Below are 26980 nucleotides of genomic sequence, written 5' to 3'. Positions count from 1 at the left end.
CTGGCATGACTAGTTTGTACACACTATGTCCCATTCGTAAGTGTTTGTCATGTCCTGTTTTATTGTTTATTTTGTTGTATGCCTAGGTGCCATTTTGCTGGAAACTGAGAAGTATATTTTTATAGTTGTTTTAGTTACTCTGAAAAAATTATCTGATAACATTAAATCTGTGATTTATGAGACATTAGACATTCAAATTTAATGTTCCTTCTTCTACATACTGCCTCAATAGTTATTGCACTGAAGTGCCTGGTGTTTACCAGTTAAATGCACTTCGTAAACTTCTGGTTAGAATAATCCATGGTGAAGCCTCTGAGACTTGCTCACCTGTTGAGTACCTTGTTCAGGTACAAGGTCTGCACAATCCACAGTTGTTTTCTGCCTACCTTTGTAGGGTGGGGATGGTGATGGCATGGAAGGTATGGAGCTGGTTGTTGCTGTGTGTGTGAGGTGTGTTGACCCCTGCAGGTAGCTAGCACATCCCAGCTGCTTGCTCAATGTCACTCCTGCAGAAGAAACCAGAAGAACAAAAGGGAGATAAACTCATTATTGGATAAAGGCAATTTAACGAGTGAAGGGAAGGGACAACAATATGTGATGCAGTCAGACCCTCTCCACCTCCCAGGAGCAGACTTCCAACCAGTTTTTCAGCAGCAGCTACTTTGTAAAGACTGCTGTTTCCAGGCTCTTTTTGTTTTTCATGACATGATGAAGTGTGGAATAGCCCTTTGGCCAGTTCAGCTGTCCTGGCTGTGACCCCTCCCAGAGCCTCTGCTCACTCCAGCCTGCTTGCTGGGGGTGCACAGTGAGATCCAGAGGAAGCTTTGAAGCTGTGTAAGCACTGTTCAGCAGCAGCCAAAACACTGCTGTGTTATCAGCGCTGTCTCCAGAGAAATCCAAAGAACAGCACCAGAGGGGCTGCTGGTCACTAGCTAATGAGTGGTTTAGGGTTGCTCAAAGAGTACTTATCTAAGGTGTTAAGAGAAATAATATAATTTTAAAATAAATCTATAAAAGTCATAAAAATGAGACTTTACTAAGTTTGGTGGTAAGTTTCACTCTATTATTTACTACATGAATGAAACATACAAAAGAAAACGGAGTAAATTGATTTAGAATGTTTTACACAGAGTCTGAAGACAGAAAAGGGCTAGGGGAACCCTAACATTGAGTCACACGGTTCTGAGCAGACCCTTGCTTTCTAAACTCCTGATGGAGCTTAGGAGTGGCTAGGTCCAATCTTTGTCTCAGACTTGATCAACAGTTTACATATGAGTTTGGGTTTTTTTTGGTTTTTTTTTGTGAAATAATGGTTATTCACTTTTTTAGTTGCAGGTACAAAAACAGTAACTTTTTTTTAATTGCCACATTTACTAAGTGCAATGGTAATTGCAAATTTTGGGAAATGAGATTATGTGCGGAAGTGGTTTGCTTGCTCAAGTTCAATGAATTCAATTATTATGATAGAAAAGATAATTCTTTTCCTCCCAGAAGAGAACTAGATGTAGAAGCTGTTCAGCTGATATTTTCTTGTGCATGTGTTTTCTGTTGTGGTGCTGTTAAACCCAATTGCGCATCTTCTTTGATATTTTAATCATATTTCTTAGCCAATGCAATTATTAAGCTGACTCATTAGTGAGGATTACTTAGGCCTGCAAAATCATATAGCCTCTACTTATTGACATAACTTATTTCCAAGTTCTTGTAAGATGACTTCTTAACTCCTGAGATTCTTGTGTTTTGGAATAGTAAATAACTTGTCTTCCTGTTTCCTTCAGTCAGAAGTACTATTTTTTTCTTTTGTATTGTGTTTTGTAGAAGATTCTGGCTTATGGAGCATTTGAGGTTTGGATATGTGCAGTAGATGCCTGTTGAGAGTAATTTATAAGCTGCTGCTTTCTTTTTCTTCCTGAAATTTCAAGACGTGTAATACATTTACTCTTTTGGTAGTGTTGTCAGTCACAAAAAGTAAATCTTTGAGGTGAAGACTTGAATTAATAGGTGTCGCTGGTTCAGTTCCTCATCTCTCGTGCTAAAAGTGTGGCTTTTAAATTTTGCCTTTTCTAAAGCACAGAGGAAGTTTCTTCAGCCTATAAATCAAAGTGTTTTGGACAGTTATGACACAGGTTAATTAAAAGAGCTGATTGGATGTCCAAGGGATCTCCCGAGAGGAAAAGTCCATCAGCTAGTGTTTGCTGGAAGTCACACTTAACAATGTGACTGCTTCAGAGTTTAATTTAAGACAAGACAAAAAGCAAATCAAAACAATGTCTCAAGTCTCAGAAAGTTCAGACAATGATTCAAACACTAGCACCACTTTTTTTTCCCTTGTCTGAAGCAGCCTGACTTGCTTTGAATTATACAGCTTAAGGAAGAGTGGAAACTTAATCTTTGAATGTTTTGTTTCTGATGAAATTGAAGTAAATTCTGCTGAATTTTGGGGGTTTGTATTTGGCATCTTGAAAATGAAGAAAAGCAACTTGGGTAATTTTCTGAGGACTGGGGAGATGTGGTGCTTAAAGAGGACACCATCTTCAAAGGCTTCCCATTCTTCCAATCCTACAGGGTTTAACCATATAAATTAGTGAGTGAATTCTCTCTCTAACAGCAGGAACCAATATCATAACTGTACTCTTATGCATCTTCTGTGTTAGATATTTTGCATTTGGAGTTAATTGCTTTTAGTCTTTCCTAGGGTCAGAGAACAAGAGCCAAACTTACTTGGAGTGTTTTTGCATTGTTTCTTGGAGTCCTTATTTAATAAATATAATAAAAGGTCATATGTTAAGTTTTTATTCTGAACATTATGGTACAATACTCCTTATTACCAGCTGTGGCTTCTCTAAGGGGACTTCATATTTTTAAAATGGTGTACCAGTTCATTTTCCCTGGAAACTCTACTGTGTCAGCCGTAACATATTCAGATGCAAAGATTGTACTGTGAGCAGATAAATACAGGAAAAGAAGTAATTTTCAAGAGGTGGTAGGCATTTGACAAACAGAATAACTCACAAATTGGGTGATTTTGCAGAAGCTGAGAAGTAAAAGCATGGCCAAAGCCAGAAAGAAGAATTAGAGTGGGTTAAAATAACTCTTTCTGTTTCTCTTTCCATTGTTTTTGTTCCTGCTTTATACCTGCTACTGACTCTTGACTGTTTCTTCATGCTAGGAAAATGTGTATAGTGCTTTACATTTGAGTTGATCTCAAAAGTAAAAGGAAACAAACTTCATAAAAATTTTATTCAAGCTCTTTGGTTTCAGAGTCCTTGGCAGCTTCTGTCTGCAAACACATTTTTATAATATGCCATTTTCAATTATTTTGCCAATAGAAGCATATGTACAAGTATAGTAGACTTATGATATTTAATTACACAGGTGAATACTGCACTGTTTTTGTGTGGCTTTAGTGCAGCTGGTGTTTTACAGATCATCAAAGGATGAGCTGCCTCGGGTCCTTAGTGAAGAGGAGATGAACAGACTGGGAGCGAGGATTGTGAAAGCAGAGCTCATGGGAGACACGGTAATGGCTGTGAAAAACTGTCATGATTTACTGCAATTTTTCTTCAAATCTCACAGTGATTTAATTGTTCGGACTTTTTTTTCCCCCTTTTTTTTAAAGGGTGTTGATTCAAGCAAATAATGACTTGCAAATTTTGGTAGGATTTGAAGATACTGCTTTTACAGTAATTTCTGCTTTAAATGTAATAGCTCATGGACAGACTAGAGTAAAGAATTCAGGACCCTGGGTTTTTTAGGATAAGTAGCATATCTAAAACAGTTGTTTTCTGCCCTTTTTATAGTATTTATTGTCTCTATTAGAAAGGGAGCAGGTGAAAACAACAAAGCTCCCTGTCTTTGTTACAAGGTAAACTGTCTGGAACTTTACTTATTTCATCAGCTTTGTCACAAGTAGGTGCTTATGGTCCATAACTCTGCTGTATAAGCAGTCTTATTAATTATGATATGGAAATTGCAAAACTGAAAGGAGTAGCATATGCCATTGCAGCCAGTTCTGCACTGAGAACAGCTGTGGAATGCTTTGTGGTGCTGCCTTGATTGAGGTTGGTCTGTGGAGCTGGGAGAAACAGCTGCACATTTAATGTGGCTTGTTCCAGCCAGTTACCTGAAGGAACAAGAATTTCACTCTGGTGCAATACTAAATTTGGAAGTATATGTATTTTATTTATTACCTTAAGCACAGTTGTTATGAGTTACTTCCCTTCAGTAGTACTGCCTGGAAGTTTTGGTTATAACAATGTCAGAGTCTGTCAGTTTTTAAGCTGTATTTTTCAAGTGCTTGGCTCTGAATAGCTGCTCTTAAGGAACTACTTACATTTTTTTAGAAGCAAATGCTATCACTGTGGGCTTTTGTATTTATTTTTAAGATTAATTGTTACTTCACCTGTTTAGTTTGCCTCTTGTGACATAATATTTGCGACAAAATCTGCATCTTTAAGAAATAATAAATAAATATTTATTTGTAGTAATATGTAAAATGTGTTATGTCTCCAAGTGGTAAATTAATATTTCTCAAGAGCTATTGTTTCTTTGATTTGTGGAAAGTTTGTTTTGTCATTATTGCTGGACTAGGACATAGTGCTGATCCTTGTCAAAGCCCCTATCAGATAATTCAGATTTTGTTAGGAGAAAGTGTCCATTTTATAAATATATTTTTTTCAAACCAATTTTATGTAGACTTTAGACATAGAGGTGGGTATGTAGCTTTAAACATTTGAACAACAATACCTTATGTGGAAATCCTGTCTATTTTAAATGTTATTAGCTTCAAAGGTGAATTAAAAGTAACTTGAAGCAATGCATTTCCTACTAAGGTATAGTATTAATGATTTAAATAGATGTGTCCATATGTTAATCTCTAGTTTTCTTAGTTAATACTAAAAACAAATACTAACGAGTTAAAATATGTTTATGAAAGTAATTATATGGTAGGTTTGTGAATGACTGGTGCAGGGGAAGGTTTTCTGAAGACTGATGGAAAGCAGCAGAAATTTGTTAACTTTTTTTTTTATGATACTGCTCAGCTTCAGGAGCATTGCCTAAACAAAACTTTGGACACAAATCTGGTCTTTTCCTTTTCAGCCTGATAGGAACTGAATACAAGTGATTTGATGAAAAATATACTCGTATTCTCTGGGGAGAGTGTAATTCATTTAATATTCTATAATTTTGTTTAGTTTTGACCCAAATCATGTAGCAGAAAACAGTACTACAATTTTATTATTGTTTTTATATATATTGCTTTCTATATCAGCACTCTGAATCAGCCTAGTTAAAAAAAACAAACAAAAACAACCTAAAACTTAACGACCACAGTTTAAATAATAAAATAGCTGGTATAATATATCTAATATATAATAGCCTTGTGGCATTTTAAATCTTTTTCATGGTGTTTCTCTAATCAAATTGAAAATGCAGCTTGTTTAAGCAAGTTCATCCCCATATATCAGAACAGATGGTTATGTAATAGCATGTCCTGTTGGCTGGAGCTCGAGGTAGGCCATGTGGGCCAAATGAATCTGAATCTATTTTTGCTACTGATTTGCAGCCTGGTGTTGATCAAATGACTTAATTTGGGGGCAGCATGTATGGGCATGATGGTTAGAGTCCAGTCAATGAAACTGGTAGAGGAGTTCAAGTATAAATGGTTCTATTCTTTATGGGTTGATAGGCTGGCAATTCCTACCAATCCAAGATATTCTGAAATACTTGTATTTAGGCAGATGGATAAGGGAGCAGGAGCATCAAAACTAATTTGCACCAGACTGTAAACAGTTCTTATTTTCTGCCTCTTGTACATTTTAATTCCCAAAATAAGGTCTGAAGTGCAGAAGTTGGACATGGAGTATAGAGAGATGTGAAACTTCATAGCAAAAATTTCTGAGAGATATTTCCCTAGACCCACAGAGCTGGTGTATGTTTGTGAGAGGTGTGTGTGTGTGTGCACAAGAGAAAAAAAAGGATATGATATGTTCAGACTTCCTTATTTAGCTTCCTATACAGAAAGTAATATCTATGTTAATATCTTTAGTTATGCAAAGCATTTATTAGTATAACTTAATAAGGCTTAAAAATATGTTTTCTGGTCTTTTTATGGCAATACTTGTTCCTATGCTTCAGATGCCTCTATTCTGAACATTTTTTTTCACGTTATATCCTATAAAGAGTTGTGTGAATTACATTGACATATTTTCTTTAGTCTTTTGTGTCATTAGAGTTTAAAATGACATATCAAAACACAAAAAATAAAATAAATAGTTCATTTTGATATAAAAATCTCCTAAAATTTTGAGATAGTTAAACTAATGAAGTACTATCTCTTTCTTTGAAGGATTTAGCTTCAGAACTTCAAGCAGAACTTGACAATGCTCGCAAGTTGAGAGAGACTCAAGGAAAGATTCCAGCAAAAGCTGGCAGAGAGGTAAGTGGGAATATATTTTTCTCTTCTTTGCACTAACACCATGGTATGGTACAGGTAGCAGCTGAATTGGAGAACATCAGATGTACTTAGGAACATTAGAAAGTGTGACCAGCCAAGTGACTGTCCAAATTGAATGATACTTTTTGCTGGTAAACAAAACTTTCTCCATGGTACTTTAGCAAATTCAGTGGGTTTTTTGGTTTTTCTTTTTTTTTCTTTTTTTAACTTAAAATATTTCCTTAGCAAGGATATATATCTTCCATTAAAAATGAAACTGATATATGCTGGCTGTTACATAACTGTTGTCTCTGAAGAAGCTGGCACTTCAAATGTTACTCATTCTGAAGAGTGGTATTTAAGAAATGTAAGAAAGCTTCTTCTGTACCAGCACTGATATAGGACAACAGGGTAAATATCTTAAGTTATGAGCTCTGTCCTCATCATGGAGAGGAAACTTTCAGGCAAAAACTAATATTCTTGTTCAGTTTGACCCCAGTTCCACAGTGAAAGTTCAGCTGCTAGTGAGCTGAGTTTGCAAAGCCACTAATGTTTTTTTTTGTCCAAAAAGGCTTCATGTCAGACCTCATACACTACCTAGTATTTGTCCAGTCTTTAGAAGACAGACTAAACTGAATTATAATGTGTGGTCTCTGCTGAATACCTTGTGACGATAGTATTTAAGTTTCACAACCTTAATTCACAAGAATTTGAAATTACAAAAGCTCTGTGTAGGTAGACTGCTTCATTGCAGTGCAGTTCTTTGTCATGTTTTTCAAATATGCTAAAAAAACCCCTAAATAAAGCTGACTTGAGTTGTGTAATTACACAGGAAAAAATCCATTCAGATTTTAAAATTGGGAAGTAAAGACCGTGTTGTGGGTGAGCCTCAGAAATGTTGGTGGACACCTATTCCTTAGGTACTGAGTGATGGATAACAATTTTGGTCAGGCCTGGTCTGCAACCGTATTCTTATTTTAATCTTAATTTTTAATTAAAGCATTTTTACAAGTAGCAGTCATTGCAAAAATTACCAAATGTAAATATTTATGAATGTGCCTTGCCTGTGCCTCTTTCCTGGCCTTTTTTAGTCTGTATTATGTGGTGTTTGAATGTCAGAAGTCCAGCAGAACTTAAAAGTTTCTCTGTCCTAAGCCCTGTCTTTGTGATGCCAGAGTAGTCTTACTGATTTTAAAGCTTTGAATTGGTTTTGACTACTGGGACACGAGCAGGATGTGTTTGGTATTCCTGTGTATCAAGAGCCAGCTGTGTCACACTGTGTGTCTCAACAGCCCTGATGTTCAGAAACCATCCCATAGCACAAGGGAAGCTGATTTGTCAAGGTGTGTTTGACTCTGCAGGACTCAGCCTTTCTGTGGCAGAGACCACCCAAGCGCCAGCCTCGGTCACTTCAGCCCGGTGTATTGCAAGTGAGGTACCTGAAGCAGTTTCCACAGAAATGCTTTTCCAGATGGGTATCCTATTGATCCCAACATCTGATAGCTTTGCCTCCATTACCAGTAACAAGCGTGAAGCATTTTGTTTCAGGCAGGTCTGTCTCTGCTTCTGCGGAGCAGCATGGCCAGTTGCACGCTGGGAGGTCCTAAAATGTGGCTTTGCCTTATTTCAATTTCTGTTGGGAGAGCTGAGGAGATAAATCAAGAAGCAGTGAAGTCAATTTTGAATGCATCTCCCTAGGAAGTTTTTTCTTCTTAATTAATTTGACATGGGTCAATTTCCCAATTCAGTTCCCTGTGTGACTGAGTGAAGACTTATGCTAGTGTAAGGGGGGTATATGAATGGCTGGGATTTGTACAGAGAACAGGATCAATTCTTTTGATAGAGGTGCTGGTTTATTCTGCCTTAAAGTGATCAAGAAACTACAGACTGAAAGGACTATAACGTGCTAGATTAAATCCTATCTTAATTTTATATAATTTTATTTTTTTTGGTAAGAGACTAGAAGCGAATACAATTTTAAAGTATGACTTAGTGACTGGTTTTGTGATATTTTTGACTTGGGCAAGAATTCTACCCCAAGCAATCTCAAAAATGTGGTTGTGAAGTACAAACACTGATGTTTGGAGTTTAAAAACATTGTGTTTCTCAGGTGATATATTTCACAAGTATCACCTTGGGTAGAGCCCCTGTGTTGTTCACTGCAAGCTGCCCTAAGTATGTAACCCTATAAATTTTAGTATGAATAAATTTAAATTTTCTGTTAATAGAATTTGGGGTCTTAATGGGTATTGTACTTAAATGCTTGAGCCACATTTAGATTGTGCTTGTTTTAAGTTTGAGCAGGAAGCAACCTTCAGGGTCTATGGAAATTAAAAAAAAAAAAAATTTAATTTGGGATAGAATGAAATGATGTTTATTTTCAGATGCTCATTGTCTAATTTGTGATGGGCATTTTGAGAAACCAAGGTTGCATTTTGAGTCCTGGTGAAACTGTGTAAAGAGAAGGCTGCTGTACCATAGGGTTTCTGAGTTGGGATAGGTGATGAGGATGATACCTATTGAATGTAAGGAGGCAGCAGAAAATTGTGGAGACTTCAGCATTTAGAAAACAACTTCCATGTGTTCATAGTTTACCTCTTAAATACAGTTTGTATTTCTGTTCTCAAAGTGCTATGCAGCTCTAGATTTTATTACATTGGTTATGAGGATGTCACCTCTGCCATTGTCAATGCCAGTCACAACTGATGTAATTTATGCTATCATTCAGTATTTTTATTTAACAAACTATATCTGGAACATTAGCACTCCTTTGAGGCACATAATTTGCAGTACAAAAATTGGAAGGTAAAAATTTAAATAAGGAAGAGGCAGAATATAGGATATATCCTTTGGAAGGGACTTACCATGAACATCTAGTCCAGCAACATGGTGGTGGATGAATAGAGTATAAGAGTATGCATCTTTTAAAACTGTTTTCAATCTCAAATGAAGTGTGGCTCGGAAGAAAAGCTTCTCAACCCTAAGTTTTTTTCTGTATTCCATAGAACATAATTAGTATGCAGGGAACAGAAAGTAGTCTCTGCTGAGCAAATCCTGGAGACAGTTTTCAATACTGATGAATTGCATTTGAAAGACAAAATCAATACAAAATTGAATGAAAGCTGGAAGATGGTACTTTAAGCAGAGCAACATGGTAGGGTATAGTGTCACTGATTATTTAGAAGGAGAGAGTTCTGAAAAATAGAAATAGCTATAGGCTTTTCTGTTATACATTTGGGAATATGCAGGGAAGATATGAATTATTTAATCACATAAAATCTTCATTTGAATAACTGAATTTTCTGTGCAAGTCCTTCAACCTTTGGTCTAGTATGAGTGTTTTTCTACTGAAGAATATTCAGTGCTTCTGTGAAGGCTCTTGGCCATAGCATATATCCTAGGAGATAGAGTAAGACTTGAATTTTGGCAGGCACAGCATTTCACTTTACAATGGCTGACACGATGCTGTTTTAAAGGAGAAAACCTTTTCTAGGCTACTTGTTGCATCTGTAAGAGTAACAGACTCCAGGCCATTGCTTGTGCATATCAGGTGAAGTAGATTTATAGTGCAGGGAAAAGTTAATTTAGTGAGTTTTATGGCATAAGTAAGGCTCATCTTTTAGTGAAAACCTTCATAATATTAAGAGCTCCATGTACTTAAAGTGCTTCTGCTATTTTTATTTAATTATTCTTCTTGAGTATAAATAATAAGGCTGACTGTGCTTCCAACACTTACCTGAACACAAATTTTGTATTGAAGGTCTGATGTTTAATTTGGATTCCCGAGATTCATTAGACTCCAGATTGAGGGAGACTTCTAGGGAAACTAGCTCAATATAAATAATATTTTAAAAATTCTTTTTGAAGAACTAACACCAATTTTTAGAAAAGAAACTGAATAAAACAGCTTGGCTTAAATCTCAAATCCTACTTGTCTGAAGGGGACCTACAGAGAAGCCAGAGGGACTGTTTGTTAGGAACTGTGGTGATAGGACTAGGAGTAATGGGTGCAAATTGAAAGATTTGAAAATTTAGCTTAGATATTAGAAAGAATTTTTTTACTATGAGACACTGGAACAGGTTGCCCAGGGAGGCTGGGGATACCCCAGTCCTGGCAGTGTTCAAGGCCAGGTTGGACAAGGCCTTGAGAAACCTCGTCTAATGGGAGGTGTCCCTGCCCATGGCCAGGGGTTGGGACTAGATGAACTTTAAGGCCCCTTCCAAACCCTTAATATTCTCTGCTTCTATAAAACTGCATCCATTGCATCCCATTGTATGTAGGTCTGCATTAGGAGAGACAGGATGGAACATGCTGGATCTTTATCCAGAGAAATTATTTGCTGCACAGTTACTGTCCTGAGACAAGTAAACCGTGTGATATTAGGAGTAAGCAGCTGAGAGGAATCAGATGTGGAACAAACATGAAATAAGGTTCTATTGGTTCCAGGAATGATAATGGCAAAAACTAGAATGTATGTTTATTTTTCATATGTTTTCAAGATTGACTTGTTCACAAATAGCTTTAAAATGACAGTTATTCCTTGGAGAAAGAGGCAGTTATCTCAAAGTAAAGTGGTATGTGTGTACATGTATGTTTGTGTATATGGGTGTGTACATGTAAAATTTAGGTAGTGATTAGTACTTCACATTAGGAAGTGAAAAAAGAAGGAAAATAATGCTTCTGATGTGTGGGGGTGTTTTATTTAAAAAGAAACCAAGCCAGTGCTAAACAAACACAAAGAAAGCAAAAGCCAAATCACCCTGAAAATTAACATTCAAAATTGCAAGTGTGCCAGGTTGTTTAATTTTAGGTTTGGGAATTGAGACTATGAATACAGGTATTTCTCTGCAATGAAAATATTTGGTTGTCAGAATTTGCCTATAACATGTTTTCATAATTTTCATTCTGACTTAACCAATGCAGAACCTAATTACAGCTCTAGGAATGCTTATAGAATAACTATATATAAAGAATCCTTTAAAAATTATATAAAATTGCTTTGCAGAAAAGTATAGGTGAGACACTTGTAGAGAAACTAACAGACTGGAGATTAATAATCCTCACTAAATTCATAGTAAAAATCTGAGATTTTATATGGAACTTCAGATGGTGGGGAGATACATCAGCAGATTGATTGTGGCTGTTTACTTTCAGATGGTTTCAGCTCATCATATTTCCTGATTGCTGCTGTTCCATTACATTTGAATCTTGTCTGCAAGATGGCTGTGCCATTCTTTCTCCAGCAAAAGTTTGTGTTTTCCATACAGACTTGACTAGCTCTAAATGTAACATGGAATAATGAAGGGGGTGTACTTCTGCAGAGCAGCTTTCATATCGTTAGTGCATACTTTTAAAGAATAATGGGTGTGTTATTGATCAGTGTATTTCCTGAGTATTCTTGTTGATGTCAGTAAGAGAGGATTACACAATTATTTAAGACAAAGACTATATTAAGATGAAGTGGCTTATCTTCATGAATGTATATAGGAAATTGGCTTTTGCAATTAAAACATGTTGGAGAAATTGTATCAGTAACTAAATAATGTAAAATACCTTACAGTTTCAGTACACGTAAAAAGTACAAAAGGCCAGAATGGCTAAAACTTCTTAGAGTTCAAACTCAGAATGCTAAAACTTCCAAGTATGCTTTAACACCAGAGACAAAAATCATGTCCAAGTGTCATGCAGCATTTGTAACTGATGGTGCCATTTTTTCTGGCTCTGGTTTTCTCCCAACACCATGTTAAATTTCTACATATTTTTACTGCTATATTTACACTTTCACTGTGTTAAATCAGTTGCTAAGATAGAAATAGAAATCTGTGGACTTAAGAACCACCATGCTGCAATACTTCTCTTTTTATGGTCTGAGTGTATATGTTTTGTGTCAGATGTTCTTGCTGTAAAAACAAGCCATCTAGTAATTACATTTTTACTAGTTTTCTTGCATGTCAAAGCTACAGTGGCTCATTGATGTGGCTAAGTGACTAACCATTTCAAAGTGTAGGTAAAAATTTAGGTATCAAACTGAATATTTAGAGCTTTTTTAAAAGTTTATTTTCAAGGCTATGTAACTTCCTGATATCAAATATTATTTTAAAGTTAGATTTAATTGCTTTAGTTTTTCCCATTTCTAGGTGCATCACTGGACAGACACAAGCTGCTGTAAGTTATATGTTACTAGTTCTGGTTTTATTTCCACAGGCTGGTAGTATGACTCTTACTGAATTTTACTTTAGATCTGTGTGTGTGGCCATTCTACTCAAGACATGATATTCTGATCACCCTATCTTAAAGATGCTCTAAGAAAATAAGTACTGAGCAGAAATAGAAAGGTTTCTGCATACAGGGCTGATCAAAGGCATTAATTGTAAAGAGGAGATTAATAAGATTAATAAACTGCTTATTCTGAGTAATAAACAGTTTAGCCAAACTAACCTTCTTGTTATATAAGAACAAAGAACTGCTGAATTTTAAGGGGCAACTGACTTTATATCAATAAGAACAAGTGAAGTATTTTACATATTGTGTTATTAACTGGTGTCACTCACTTACTGACAGCAAGAATGGACAGAGACTTAATCCTTTTCCATGGTTTGGAGTTTTTGGGGTGTTTTCCAATCTCGTGCTTTGCACACAAACCAAGCACTACCTGATACAGATACTGTTCTGTAGAATAGTTCACCTCACCTCTGTGTTGCATCCTGCATTAGATTTTCTAATGCTTCTCTTCACTGTTAAACACAAGGGCCTAATTATGGCAGTCAAACTTTCTGACCTTGTAAAACCTTTTAAAAGTGTCATTACTGTGTTAGCACCTTTTGAATGTGTAATAGTGACCCATCAATATATTTATTAATTCTTTCTTGAAATACTGAATTTTTAACCTAGTGTTTTGAAGTTTGTTTTTGCTTTCCTTCCTCATGCTGCTAGCTCTCTTAGTCTTATCTTTTTTCTGCTTTAAGAAACCCAAATCAAAGACACAATATGTATACAGTGGACTGCTGTTATAGACCTCAGACCATTTTAATTTCATCTTCCTGGGAGGTGCAAACCTCAGTCTTGCTATAGAGAATGGTTAACCTACTGATGTTTATAAGCATTACATTACAGTGCCACTATTCACAACAAATGTTAGAGCCTGAAGGGGATCTTAGATGCTTTGAAACCTGTTACTTGGGCACTCCAGGTTGAGAATAAAATGACTCCTGACTATGAGACATGGTGCCCTTAGGAGTAACCAGCACTGAGGGAGGCAGGTGATGTTTCTGCAGAGGATTTACTGATTCTTTTGGTAACTGGTGATTATGTGTGAATGCAACCTGAGAGCCTAAGAGAAGGGTAACTGGAATGGGAGGAGAAGGGCAATGGAAGAGAACAGGACATAGTGGATGGACGAAATAGCTGAGTCCAGCACTCTGAGAAGTGCTAGATATCTTTTAGACACTTGCTGATACTGTAAAGTAAGGACAGACTTTTCCACTAGAGCAATAAGGCAATAGTCAAAGTATTTCCATTCGCCAGAGACTGTAGGGGAAAGGAAACAGGTGGCATGCTTTATGCAGCATCTGATTTGACAAAGCTGGCATTTGGTTGTAGAATTCCTTGCTGAAGACTGTTCCTTTGTTATTCCTTCATTACACTGTGCTTGTACCACTTGAATGTAGCTCTCAGTAAACATTTGCAGAAAGTTTTCAAGTCATGCAGCAACCAGCTTTTTGTTGGCTCAGTAATTAAAAATTTTGTTTAGGTTTTTTTGTGTTTTCTTTTCTTTTTTTTTTTGGCCTTAGTTGTTCCCTACCCCACAATATACTATTTTAAATTTATTTTATTCCCTTTAGCTATTAGCACTGAAAACCAGTTCTAATTGAGTGGATCTTATCTCAGATGCATGGCCTGATTACACCATTTGTTCACCTGTTCCAATGTCTGTTCCTCAAATTAAGCAGTGCACCTGATATGGCAGAGGATTTCCGCTCTGGAGAGTTCAGTAATATTTTTCAGATCTGTCTCCTATTTATTTATGTATTTAATTTAAAGCTTTTATCTTTCAAAACCAGACTTGTCTTTTTGTTTTGTTCAGTTGAGTGTTAATTGCTATATAGCAGTTTGTACATTTGATGAGAGCAACTGTGTACTTCACATATTTAATTGGCACAAAGTAAAAACTCATGTTCCTTAATTAATGGCAACAAGCTATCCCCCTCTCATTCTGGAAATAGAAACCATTTTTATTCATTTCAGACTGTAAATTACATTGTTTGTTTAGGAATCATCACAAGATTCAGGGATAGTGACTGAGCTTCTTCTCCAGTTTCAATTTTAACATTTAACAATAGGTATATTAAAAGTACATGTTTTTGGATGTTTTACATTGTATTTAAAATAAATATTATTTGATAGTAATTATTGAGTACTTACTATATCACAATGACTACATTGTGTTACCATATATCATGTCATACAGTCATGGGAATGCAAGTGTAAAGAAAATATCAGTAGATAAAAAGAGAACATTAAGTAATTCTTACAGTTAGATTGATATCCACACTCCTTTGAAAAAGTCTATTACTTCTGTGAGTTGTGGATTTTTTCCTGCAAAGGCTCTTTCTCAGTATGGTGCAATTGTTCAAGTGTAGAGGAAGTCTGGTTTTTAGTATACTTGTGTGAACTTGTCCATTAGAAATGTTAGAGACATTGCACCAGAATTCCCAGGATCAGCCACTGGCACATTTTAAAGCTTTTTATTATATTGGCTGCTTTCCATTATTTTTGTACTAAGACTGTTTAAGGGATCAGTGTATGCTGAAGGCCATGGAGACATTATATATTGGAATTATGTTTTGGAAGCTCTGGTGAAAATCACTACTTCATGGCACCTTACTTAAAAACTTTTTTTACTGATATTTCAGTTTAAAGATGATTTCTAAAGTTTGTTCTAGTGTTTTTTTTCTTTCTTTCTTTCAAAAAATGTTGTTGAATAAAATACAGTTAATTAATTAATATATAATTCAAATATCACATTCTGATAATGCTGTAACCACTTGAGCATCTTTTTCTACCAGAAAGCTTTTTGCTTCTGATGTGTTTAGAAAAAGCTTAATTAACTATTGTTAGATTCTCCTAAAAAATCAATATTTTGTGTTAATAAATTTGCTTTCTATTATGCTGTATTTTTAAGTCAGTTCTATTTATATAGGATTTGGAGTTCTGAAGGATGTCTTTACCTCTAATAACATCTTTAATCTTCTGAATAATCATCCATGTTTGGCTTGCATCCATTGGATTCATTTTGGTTCCTAGTATGCATTTGCTATTAGTCTCTAACATGACTTCACATTAGTCTTCATACTGTCCTTTTATCTGCTTCCTTTAACCTCTCTTTGAGGGACCATTCCTATTTTTTTGTGCTTTGTATTCTAAAACTAAAAATGACTATAATTTTTTGCTTCCCCCCCCCCCCCCGGAATATTACATCTAAATACATTATAGTCAATATTACATACTTTATATCAGAACTCAGGACTCTTGTAAATTAGGGAGAAAAAACCTCAAACCCTCATAAAGCAGAGAAAACCTTTCCAGCTGAAGGGTTCTGACTCAAAGAATTCAGTACGTATTTTATCTATTGCTCCCCATTTCATGTCCCTGTCCTAACTCATTCCATGGTTCAGATCCAGAAGGTGCTCTTCTGTTGCTTGTCATTAACATGTTAGTGTGTAAGTATGCACAAATGGGAAGGGAAAAAAAAAGTGCAAATGTTGCTTTGATCTAGTATTTTAGAGCTCTTCTTCAAAGGCAAAAAAAGTCTGACGCATAGAACACCTTGTGAATTCCATTAATTTTTGGGAAAATAACAACCTTCACATCAACGACATCCTTTTTGAAATGTCTGTATTAAGAATTTTAGTGAAGACAAATTTTGGGATGGATGTCTTTAAAAGGAACTAAATATTTGGAGTTGATATAAGAATCTGGTATTTACTCTTTGCAGTTGCTGAAGCACTGCTGTTGTAATGACTATTGGTTTTAGTGATTTGTATTTTTTAAATGTCATGTATACAGTGAGGTTAAAGTTTAGAGATTGGGAATGGAAAAGTTAATCCTTGTCTCAGTAACACAAAAGTGTGGGGAAGCAGAGACCTGAAGTTAGCATCCTTTTGGAGACTCTGTATGGGCAGAGGGTAAAAGGAGCTGAATGGAAAGATGCTCCTGACTGAGGATTTCACATAAACAGGACCCTTCAGAAGTGATTATCTACTAGTTTATTTACTGAAAACTCTGAAGTTTCTGCTGTGTGGGTTTGACTAGTTCTCTTGGGAGAATTTTGTATCCCTTCATGGCCATTTGGGTATGGTGAGTTTAGAACAAGGTTGGTTTTTTTCCTCTACAAAGGTCTATTCATTTCAGACTAATTAGCAATGCTCTGGATTTTTGATATCTATTTTGATATCTGTGGTTATGTGTTCAGCCTCCAAACTTGTAAAGTTACCCAAGTTTTAAAAGAATTGTGACATTTGAGAAGTTTCCTGTGATACATTCTTATTGATGTTCACTTCATCTTTGCTTTCCATATCTGCTGTGAATAAGGTTTTATGGCATAGTGATGACCTGAAAACATGGTCCCCCCAGTCTGGCTGTTTGTGTCTCAGTCAGTCAGGTGTGACCTTTTTATCACGTGACATGTGTGGGGTGAATGCACACAGCCTTTTTTTCATACTGGGGTGAACCACCTTTTCTCCCCCTCCCAAATAGGGACAAAAGCCCTTACCATGTGAAAAAGAAGCATGTGAGGTACAGGTTACAGACAGATAACATGTATCTGGCTGATTCTGGAAATAAGTTGTGTTGTATTCTCTGAAAATATCAGTATTGTTATTGGAGCAAGAGTGGTGTTGGACATCTTGGTTTGCTTTGCAAAATGAGATTTGCTGTTGGTGTTACAGAAGAGAGAGGTCTGGCTTACCCAGGCAGCTTTTTGGTCCATAACTTCCAACTTAGGTGACTTTCCTTGGAAAAATGTAATTAAGCTGTTGAAGTATACTTTAGCATCTACAGATTTTCCAGACTTTATTTGGGTTTCTGGGACAAGCTTTCCTTAGGTAAGGATGGCAGGTGGAAAGCAGTTTGGTAGAAAACAGTTTGAAATGGAGATTAATGAAGTTGTTTATAAAATTTGACAAAGGCTGTCCTAATATCATCTGATTAAGTAGTGACCCCATTATATGCTCTAATTTAATTGGCTTATTTACCTGAACATCTTTGGAGTATAATCAGGAAGTTCACAGGCATTTAAATTATTTTTCAAAATATTCTTAATATTTTAGATAGTGAAATACTTACTTTTTGGTAAAGAATTTCTGCCTTCCCCCCTGTGTGTGTATGTATAAAATATATCTTTATTTAAGTTTGAGAACACCCCTATGAAGGACTTTCAATGAAGACACGTTCTGTGACTTTTTGGGTGATTGAGGTGAGGGTGGTCATTCTCCACACCCCCAGTCCACAAAAGAAGTGGTAATGGGCTGTATCTTTTCAGATGGTTTTCAGGAACACAGCATTATAATGATGGTGGTGTATGTTAATAAAATATTATCTGTTTAACTCTACCAGAAGCACTTTGTATCTTCTGGAGATAAAGCTTTATGCAAAAAAAAACCCAAAATTACAAACTTGGTTCTTTTGGAAAGAAAAGTCCTGCTTTTAACTAATTGAATGTATTTTTAATACTTTTTTTCTATTTGAATGTGAGAAGAATACCTCACTAAGGTGAAACTGTTTACTTTGAATTATACTGAACACACAAAATGTAAAGAATCTGTTACTTAATCTTTAGGATTTTAAACATTTATTTAATACGGATTAGGTATTTCTTTTGGCTTGTTTATACCATCTGCTTTAAAATATGTCTCAAAATCTGACACAGGCTTCAAGCCTTCAAGAAGATGAACAAGTGGTCCTTGTCAGAACAGATGGAAGTGGAAGGGCATGGCCTGTGATGGGACCAACAGAGCCACTGGAGCCAAAAGGAGGACGAAGAAAGCAGCAGATGGTAAGTTTTAAAAATCTGGGTGTTGAACTGCAATTCTTAAACGATTTTGTAGTTTTATGATGCCGTAATTAATGAGTATCTTATCAGAATGTCAATAGATAGTTAAAAAATTCCTTTTGGAAGATGATTGTAATGAAGTATTAGAGTACATATTTATTAAGCATATATTCAGTTTATTTTCATACTGTATTTCCCAAGGGATCACTTTAGGGCTTATTTACATGCATGTCCAAGGAAGTTACCACAGTCTCTTAGTTTATATTATATAAAGTTATGTAAATAACAAAGATTAGCAGAGATTAATAATTCTGAATTAAGAAAGATTTTCCTGAGATGCTCAAGTCTCAGGGGCTAATTTCACTTTAGCTCTAATAAAAAATATGGCTACTGATGATAACAATAATTATGAGCTAATCTTTATAACAAAGTGCTTTGGGGAACAATAAGAAGCTTGGAAGCTGGAGCAGTGTTTTATTCTTTGGGTAATTGCTTCCAGCAGTAAATATAGTAGCACTTTGATCTTTTTGAGATAAGGGGAGGTGACATCACCTCATAATTCTAGCAAGCATTCTTGATTAGTAGAACAGGTCAGTTTGCAGCACTGCTATGGAGAAGTGAAATACACAAGAGGGTGAGGAATTTGTTGTCATCGTCCTGTTGTTTCCATTTTGGAAAATGCTATCCTGCTTTATGTTAATGACTACTCCCTGTGCTCCTTCAGAATGTAGTTTAGTCCTGTCCTAAGGGACATCTCTGTTCTCTTGTGCACTCTGTCTAAGATAGCAACATTTCCCAGAGGTACCGTATTTACACAAGTTTTCAGTACTCTCTGTGATTACTGTTTCAGTAATGTCTGTGACTTTACTAAAGCTTTAGAGTTGTCAATAATGATAATTACTTTTCTAGAATAATTCATTTTTATGAGCTAATTAAGTGTTTCAGTGAAGTACTGTCTACCTTTCCTGAGTGGTAATGTTGTAGCTCTGATACCTTAAGGAGGTTAAGGATATAGTGACTTTGGGAAGAGGCTATATTTTTATTTAGACATACTGATGCAATTGAAGGAAGGGAAAGATGTTCTTCTCTTAGATAAAATGGAGCTGTTAGCCCAGTTGTTTTGGATCTGCTTAGCTTGATTCATGATTCTTTAAAGCTGTTAAAATTGTTTGGGTCTGAGTTTTATATCTGATCTTTCTCATTAGGTTAATATTTATTTTTAATGCGTTTGCTTCCAGATGCCTACTCATGTAGATAAAGAGAGAGTAAGGTATTTTCAGGATGATGACAGTATGAACCTGAAGGATTTGGTCAAAAATGAGAAGATGAGAACAGCAGAGGATCAAAACTTACTGTTCATGCGTATGGCATCAAAGGTAAGGTATTGTGTGTACGACTTTTTAATTCAGCAAGTTATTATTAGAAATATCAGGTAGAACATGAGGCCTCAGTAAAGGGAAGGCCTGGAGGAAGATGGGAATTGTTTATGGTTACATAATTATGTGGGACTGTCAAAAATAGGGGTCATTGTAAATTGTAGAATTTCCAGCTACAAAGTGGGGATTTTTCTAACATTGTGGCACATCTGAGCTGATTCTTAAGATCCACTTTAGAGGGTCACTGGAGAGATGTACATATTTCAGTGATTTGAGTCACCTATCCTATTTTAAATGCCATCTGAAAGCCATTATGTGTATAAAAGGAATTTAAATGTCTAGTTCAGACCCAGGAGATTATGCTATAGAACTCTCAAATAAAAAGGAAGAGATCCCATCATAGGTATTGAGGCAATAAATTCAGATAAAAGACAAGGGTGGTAAAGGCAAAATGTTGGTGATCTTTAAGCTGAGTGAGGCCATGACTGTATATATATAAGAGGCTGTTGATGCTTGATTTGAGAGTTGTTGTGAATCTGCAAACATCATCTCGGTACTGGTTTGATTAAAAGGAGGATCAGAATTTTGGATGTTATGAAAAGGGAGGATTTAGGAACATTTTAAAGCATGTAGTGGATGCATGGTGCACCCGTATCTTGAATGCTGCCCAAGCTGTTAAAGCGTACCCTGTAATCAAGGGCACAGAGCAGTGGCCATTTGAAGAAAACCTAAGTAAACAAATTTTCTTCAGCTTGGGGGAAGTGGGTGGATGGGTAGAAGGCAGCTGCTAGACTAGAACAATTGGCATAAAAGTTTAATAGAATACAACTGTTTTTGTTTCTTATATGGGAAGTGGCCACAGAACAAGAGTTTAACATGAAGGAGTGATTTGAGATTTTTTTCAGTGAAGAAGGTAATTGTAGAACTTGTGTTGTAGAAGATGAAATACAAGTGGAGGTCTTAATTGCGAGTGGGAGCGAAAAAAGATACAGCAACCTAGTGAAATACAGTTTCATTGTTAAATATTGAATAGGGAGATCTAAATAGGTTTTTGCTCAGGACTTCCACAGTAAATGCTGAAAGCTGCATATGTGTAGCAGAAGAGTTAGTTCTATGAACTTTCTCCCATACATTTTAGTGATTGCTGGGGACTGATTTTGCAACATAAAATGGTCACACCGGATGAGAAAGCAACTGGGTTTAGTATGTTCCATTCTAAAGGCTTTTTTTCCTTTTCTTTTTACTTTCATTTTTGTTTTTGTTTTCTCATTTTGTTTTTGTTTGTTTTTTTTGAAGGATAGAGTTTATTAATAATGTTACAGGAATGTATTGTGTTTCCTAGCTTATGCAAATACTTCATTTTAGTTTTGGAAGGCTCTAAATTCCTACTAACTTCAGTGAGCTTTGGATCAGATGCTACATGATGTGTTTCTTTTTTGTTACTAGGCAAAGATGTACTATATCACATGATTTTATTAGAACAAGCTTTTGACTAACCTTTTAAGATTGAGCCATACTATTTTTTTACTGGTTAAGTGTATTGTAATGTCATCAAAGTAGATAGTTTGTCAAAGCTGTTACTGTTGCAGTTCATGCAGTTCAGTCCTTCAGTCGTATGCAATGTCACATTTAGGTTTTGAAAGTATTTTTGTTCAGCTTTCATAAAAAGAAGCATGTCAGATACCAATTGCTGTTAAGATCTAAAATGATTTTGGTGGTTTCTGTGCAGGTGATTCCCATATCCTTTCACCACAAAATGTGATGGTCTTCTCCAGATGCTGGTTGTTTCTTGATCTTAGATTAAGAAACTGGCTCCTAGGCCTGTCTGTGGTTTCCATGTCTTCCCATGTCTGTAGAATGCATTCTTATTCACCGCACAAGATCAGTGTTACCACTGAAGTGTTGGCAGCAATCTGAAAAATTTGGGTGTGATCTCAGATGTTCTAGATGATCATTTATGTACTTTATAAGCCTATACTACATGGAGTATCTGCATTATGATCTGGCGCACAGTAAGTTAGTCTTCAAAATTCTTGCATCTCTCCAGTCGTTTCAGCAAGGTGTTTTATTCCAGCCAGGAAGTCTAGCAAACAAACCTTTTTTGCCAGTTTTAGTGTGATAACATAGTACACAGATTTGACATATACAAATTACATTCTCTTTCTGCCTTCATTTGAGAAAGGAAAAAATTATTCACAAAAATTAATCTGTTGTATTGCAGAAGAGTGGTGGGAGGAAACTGCTGCAAGTCTACAAATTATATCCTACCTAGGATGGGAGAAAGGAGAGCCTTAAATTCTATTTGATAATTTCATTCATCTAATCACTGTGAATTGCCTAGGGCACTATTATTTCCTTAATGGATTTTCCCAGAGCTTCTATCACTTTCCCAGACCATGCCCAAAAGAAACTTCCATCCCCACTGCTGTTGAGGATGGAGAAAATAGTCACTGCACTCACAAATGGGAACAGAATGAGAACAGACCAGCATGTTTTCTGAATTTTACACAGCTGAATGCTCTGCTCTAGATCAGTGTTACTTTCCTGATATTTAGTGTTTTAATGGTATTTCAAATGAAATACAGCCTAGTTGTTATTGAAGATAATAACATAATTGCAGTTTTGTACAGAGAGATGGGGATGTTGAAATAGAAGGGCATAATTAATGAAAGGATTTATTTTCTTAAATGGGGCTCGGAAGAAATATCAGTATGTAGACCCAAGGTCTATGTTCATGAGACCTCTGTCTAATCCCATTGGCAAGTGGAAGTCTGTATGTTATGTCATGCCAGACTCCTGCTCAGATTGACCGACTAAAAATCTTCAATGTTCAAGCCATACTTGTACTTATTAAATGCTTTTCCCACCTCTTTTTCTCAAGATCTCAACAACATGAGATGGAGGGATTTTGCTGTCTCCTTGCTATTCGTTTACCTGTTGAGTCTTTGTTTTAAATTTAGATTCCAACTTATCACTGCCCTCTTGTCCATTCTTATTTTTTGTAGTCATGGTTTTAAGACAACACTGCTGTGCTTGTGGCTTTTACCTCCTGTTGCCCTTTGGCCTCTGTTTGAAGGTGGCTGATGTGGGTGTCATTTATCTCAGCAATTTGAAATGCTGCCTTTCCCACAGCCATGCTATTATGTCAGTTTTATGAATACCATGAAAAAGGCCCAAATCTTTAATTTACAGTGGTGAAAAAAACCTTTTAAACCCAACACTGATCTTTTTTATATATCTTTCTTATATATGGAAAAAAAGCAGACCTAGGGTTTGATTTGTTCATGTTTCACTGTTATGTCTCAAGAAAAAAAAAACATCAATTAAAATCACTATTTCTGCTTTTTATTTTCTTCACCTTTGAAAGTGGTTTTGCTTCTCTGTTCTACTGCTGTAGAACCATGACTTTAGGATAAAAAAAAGTCAATAAAACATTTGAAAACTGTTTTTTTTTTGACATCTCTAGAGTAAAAATTATGTGTGAAGTCTTAGATTTTCACTACTGATAGCTTTAAGTACCCTGTCTGTAGTTTCTTCAGCCTCTGACTGTTGTAAGTGGTTCAATTTTCCCAAATTCATGCTGTTAAGACTTACGTAATCCTTTCACTTATGTCAATAGATTCTTGTGGGTGTTTAGAGACTGATTCCTAGAACATTGCCTCAAGAGAAATAACCTTGTATTTGTATGTATTAATTCTGCTAAAGCACTTTTCTTCCTTTTTATATTTTACTTAAAGAAAGAGAGAACAATTTATTTGTGTTGTTCATCAGGACATTTTCATTTTGGCCAGAAACTAACTTTATTTTAAAATACATGCAATAATTCCTAAGAGGAGTTTAGCAGTGAAAAATAAAATGCTTTGTTAGTAATGCTGACCTTCCTTTATGGATTTAGCCAAGAGGTATTCTGGTATTATAGGTTTGCAAAAAGGAAATTTGCATGTTGCCTTTCCTTGATCCTGTAAAAGTCTGTAAAATGGAAAATTACTTTCAGCCTTATCATTTTTACTTGCTGTGCAAATCTACCTGTTCTCAATTTTGCATTTCCATCATCATAAACCAAAATAATACTCTTGAAAAAAACTTAGAAGCTAAAGTGAAAAATGCAAAATGTTGCTGCTGCTACTATTACGTAATGAGCCTTTTTCGTCGCTTTCTTCAGATGGTGAAGCAATTTAGCACAATATTTAATAGACATGATAAAGCCAGCAAAGCTCTGGTGCCCTATAGCTTTTTACATTTACTTAAAGATCATGTACATGGTTTGCTGTAAAAAATTATTGTGATAACCCAAGAGAAATAATTTCCAACACCTTGTTCTGCTGTGTTTCAATTCAATGCACTAAACATCCTTCTGTGTATGTTGTGTGGACACAAAATTAAGGCTGTTCCTGCATGTGGAAACAAATCAACAACAGTGACAGGTGGATTAGGGAATAAATCTGGGAACAGTAAGAGCTGTGTAGATGTAGCCCATATAAAATGGCTACATAAGCATTTAGGACTCTACCAGGATTATGTTAAAATTGCAAAATATGATGCAAATGAAGACTTGTGCAGGACAGTCTTTCTTAGACATTAAAAGCATGGCCAGGAATAACTGTGAAGTTAAATGCTAATCAGAATTTTACTGGTAGATTCCATGGCTGAAGGTATTTTCGGTTTACATTTTATGCCACTGACTTTTATATAAAGTTTTTTCTGTCCTAAAAACTACTTATAGCAAAATCTACAGTTTTTGTTTCAAATAGCAGAAACAAAAAGGAGGTTGGTCCCTAGCCATTAAGCAGTCCTCTTTCATCTGTTTTTTGTTTGACTTCTGCTATTCAAAGGTAATCCTGAACTACTTTGCTCACCAGCATGGTGGGTAATCTTTTCTTGTCAGTGACACAGGCCTTAGAAGAACTCTGTGCACCGATATCTTAAAATGCTTTGATACTATGTGTTTAAAATATTATTTAATTCAGTGTGGTGATAGGTTTTGAAAATGCCTGTTCACTGAATTATACGATGAACTAAACCTACAAATTCAAATGTCTGTGTTCACAGGGAGACTGGAATTGTAATAAGGTTAACATGATAAAATTCTGTCTTTTTCTGTCTTAAGCAAATACTATTTAAGATCAGAAAAACTTTTCTGAGGTGATTTTGTTGTTCAGAATAGGTGCTAAATGCTGAATAAATTTAAATGTAATGAGATGTATTCTTATGTCACTCAGGTTTGTATTCTAAAATAATAGATTATTCTACTTTGCAGCTTCCTAAAATATATTATGATACAACATTCCACAAATATTAACTCTGTCATTTAAAGACGTCAGTGTTGCCATGACAATTTAAACCCAAACTGATACATTTTATACAATCTATAGACTCTTTTTTCCACAGAAATTCTTCAAGCAGATGCACTTTTATTAGCTTATATGGAAGTAACTCTAGCTATGATTGCGTTAGCAAGGAAACAGGAAAAGCAGAAGTTCAATACTTGCATACAAATTGGAGCAAGAAAATAAGCAGAAAAGAAACAGTACAAAAAAGCTGAAAATAACCCACACTGGAACCATGCAGGTATCTTTTGTTCCTCTGCTAATTGTGTTTAATAGAATTTCCCATTTCATCCTCAGATTTCAAAGGAAATTTGAAGGGGGAACAAAGTATATTTAAGGTATTATACAAGTATAATCTCGATCATTAGTTCTGTCTCTTAAGGTTTCCTTTCAGTATCACAATGATATTAAATTCTTTAGCAGGGCTTTTTATTTGAAGGGGCCACCCAAAAAGCAAGTAATAGCAGCAGAGAGAGCAATAAGAGATACAACGTGCAGCATACTTGAGGTGGATTGTGTAGGAAGCCAGCAGTGTATAATACTCCAGGGGTTTTACTGTGGAATAAGAAAAACAGAATTGGTTTAAAATCAAGCTCTGAGATATGGTACCAGTGGCCTGAATGTAGGTTGGCAGGAAAATGAGGCTGACCTTGCAGTGTACCTTGCTGAGATTTGCAAGAGTTCCTTTAGGAAGTAGCCCCATGCCATGGTGCCTGATGGCTTCACTAATGTAACAAATTAAAAAGGGCTTCAATTATCTGGTAAACAGAATGTTATGTAATGAAATAATTCATGTAATATATTCATATTCATGGTAATTATCATGATAAGGATTTAATCAGAAAATACAACACTGTAATTTTTCCCTCTCTCAAATTATTCTAATTTATGTATAGTCAGATGCTGGTTTCTTTCTAAACTCCTGTGCTGAATGGTTAGAGATCTCACTGCTTTTCTTGGGTTATAGCCACATTTGCATGTATTTGAGCTGTCCAAATGAAATCACAGAAGGCTCCTGAGAAGTTTGGATGCCTTCCTTGACTGCTGTGTAAATGTTTGAGTATTACAGGCCTCTCTTGACCAGGGCAAGCACAATTGTGGTTCTTCTCTGTTGATTAAATGAAAACTGCATCTTGCTTGTGGAAAATCAGATGGATGGTAGAAATTACATAGTTGCACAATTATGCTATGAGATGTGGGAGGCCGTGTCATTTTGCCTGGTGCTAAGAGTCCTAAAGATGCCTTTGTGTTCTCTGGTTCATCAGTGCTTGTGGAAACAGAAGGGAAAGCTGGAAAAAAAAGAGGGTTTATATGAAGGAAGAATGTGGCAGATAAGCCCAGAGCAATGAAAAGTGAAGTAGGAAAAAGAAGACTGAGGACTGCAGAGCTGATCTCTTGTGAACATGTCAATTTAGCACAGCTCTGGGCTTTGCTTAGTGTCTGGTAAAAACAAGGATTTCAGGTGCATTGCCCTTATGGATACCTGAATTTCCTTTGTTTGCTTTAGGTAATACAGTGATGTATTGTAAGACATCCTAACTTTAAACTGATATATCAGAATGTCTACTGCTTCTTTCTGATCTCTGTGCAGCACCTGAGCAGCACCTGAGCAGCAAGGGCTGATACCAAACAATATCAGTCATTGCAAGGGAACTAAATGCATAATTTCCAAAGTACATTGGCTTTCATGTTTAGCAGGTGTGATGCTGCATCTGTGATGCAGAACAGCAGCTTTTCAGCAACTCTTATACAGCAGCATAGGTCCTTCTTTGGATGTGTGCTAGCTCCGTC

The 26980-nt window shown here is 35.9% G+C and overlaps 1 protein-coding gene across 1 annotated transcript in view; it reads left to right on the top strand.

Annotated features, from left to right (window-relative positions):
* Positions 1–26980, top strand: part of CWF19L2 (CWF19 like cell cycle control factor 2) — a 60965-nt gene that overhangs the window by 20659 nt on the left and 13326 nt on the right. The window contains exons 10-13 of the mRNA XM_062514630.1: positions 3427–3520; positions 6350–6439; positions 18364–18489; positions 19725–19862. Of these exons, the coding sequence (XP_062370614.1) occupies positions 3427–3520; positions 6350–6439; positions 18364–18489; positions 19725–19862 (448 nt within the window). The remainder of the gene's footprint in view (positions 1–3426; positions 3521–6349; positions 6440–18363; positions 18490–19724; positions 19863–26980) is intronic.

This window comes from Cinclus cinclus, chromosome 2, assembly GCF_963662255.1.
Source record: "Cinclus cinclus chromosome 2, bCinCin1.1, whole genome shotgun sequence".
In the NCBI taxonomy this organism is placed as follows: Eukaryota; Metazoa; Chordata; class Aves; order Passeriformes; family Cinclidae; genus Cinclus; species Cinclus cinclus.
The sequence above is the reverse complement of the archived record's forward strand: the minus strand, read 5'-3'. Positions and strand labels throughout refer to the sequence as shown.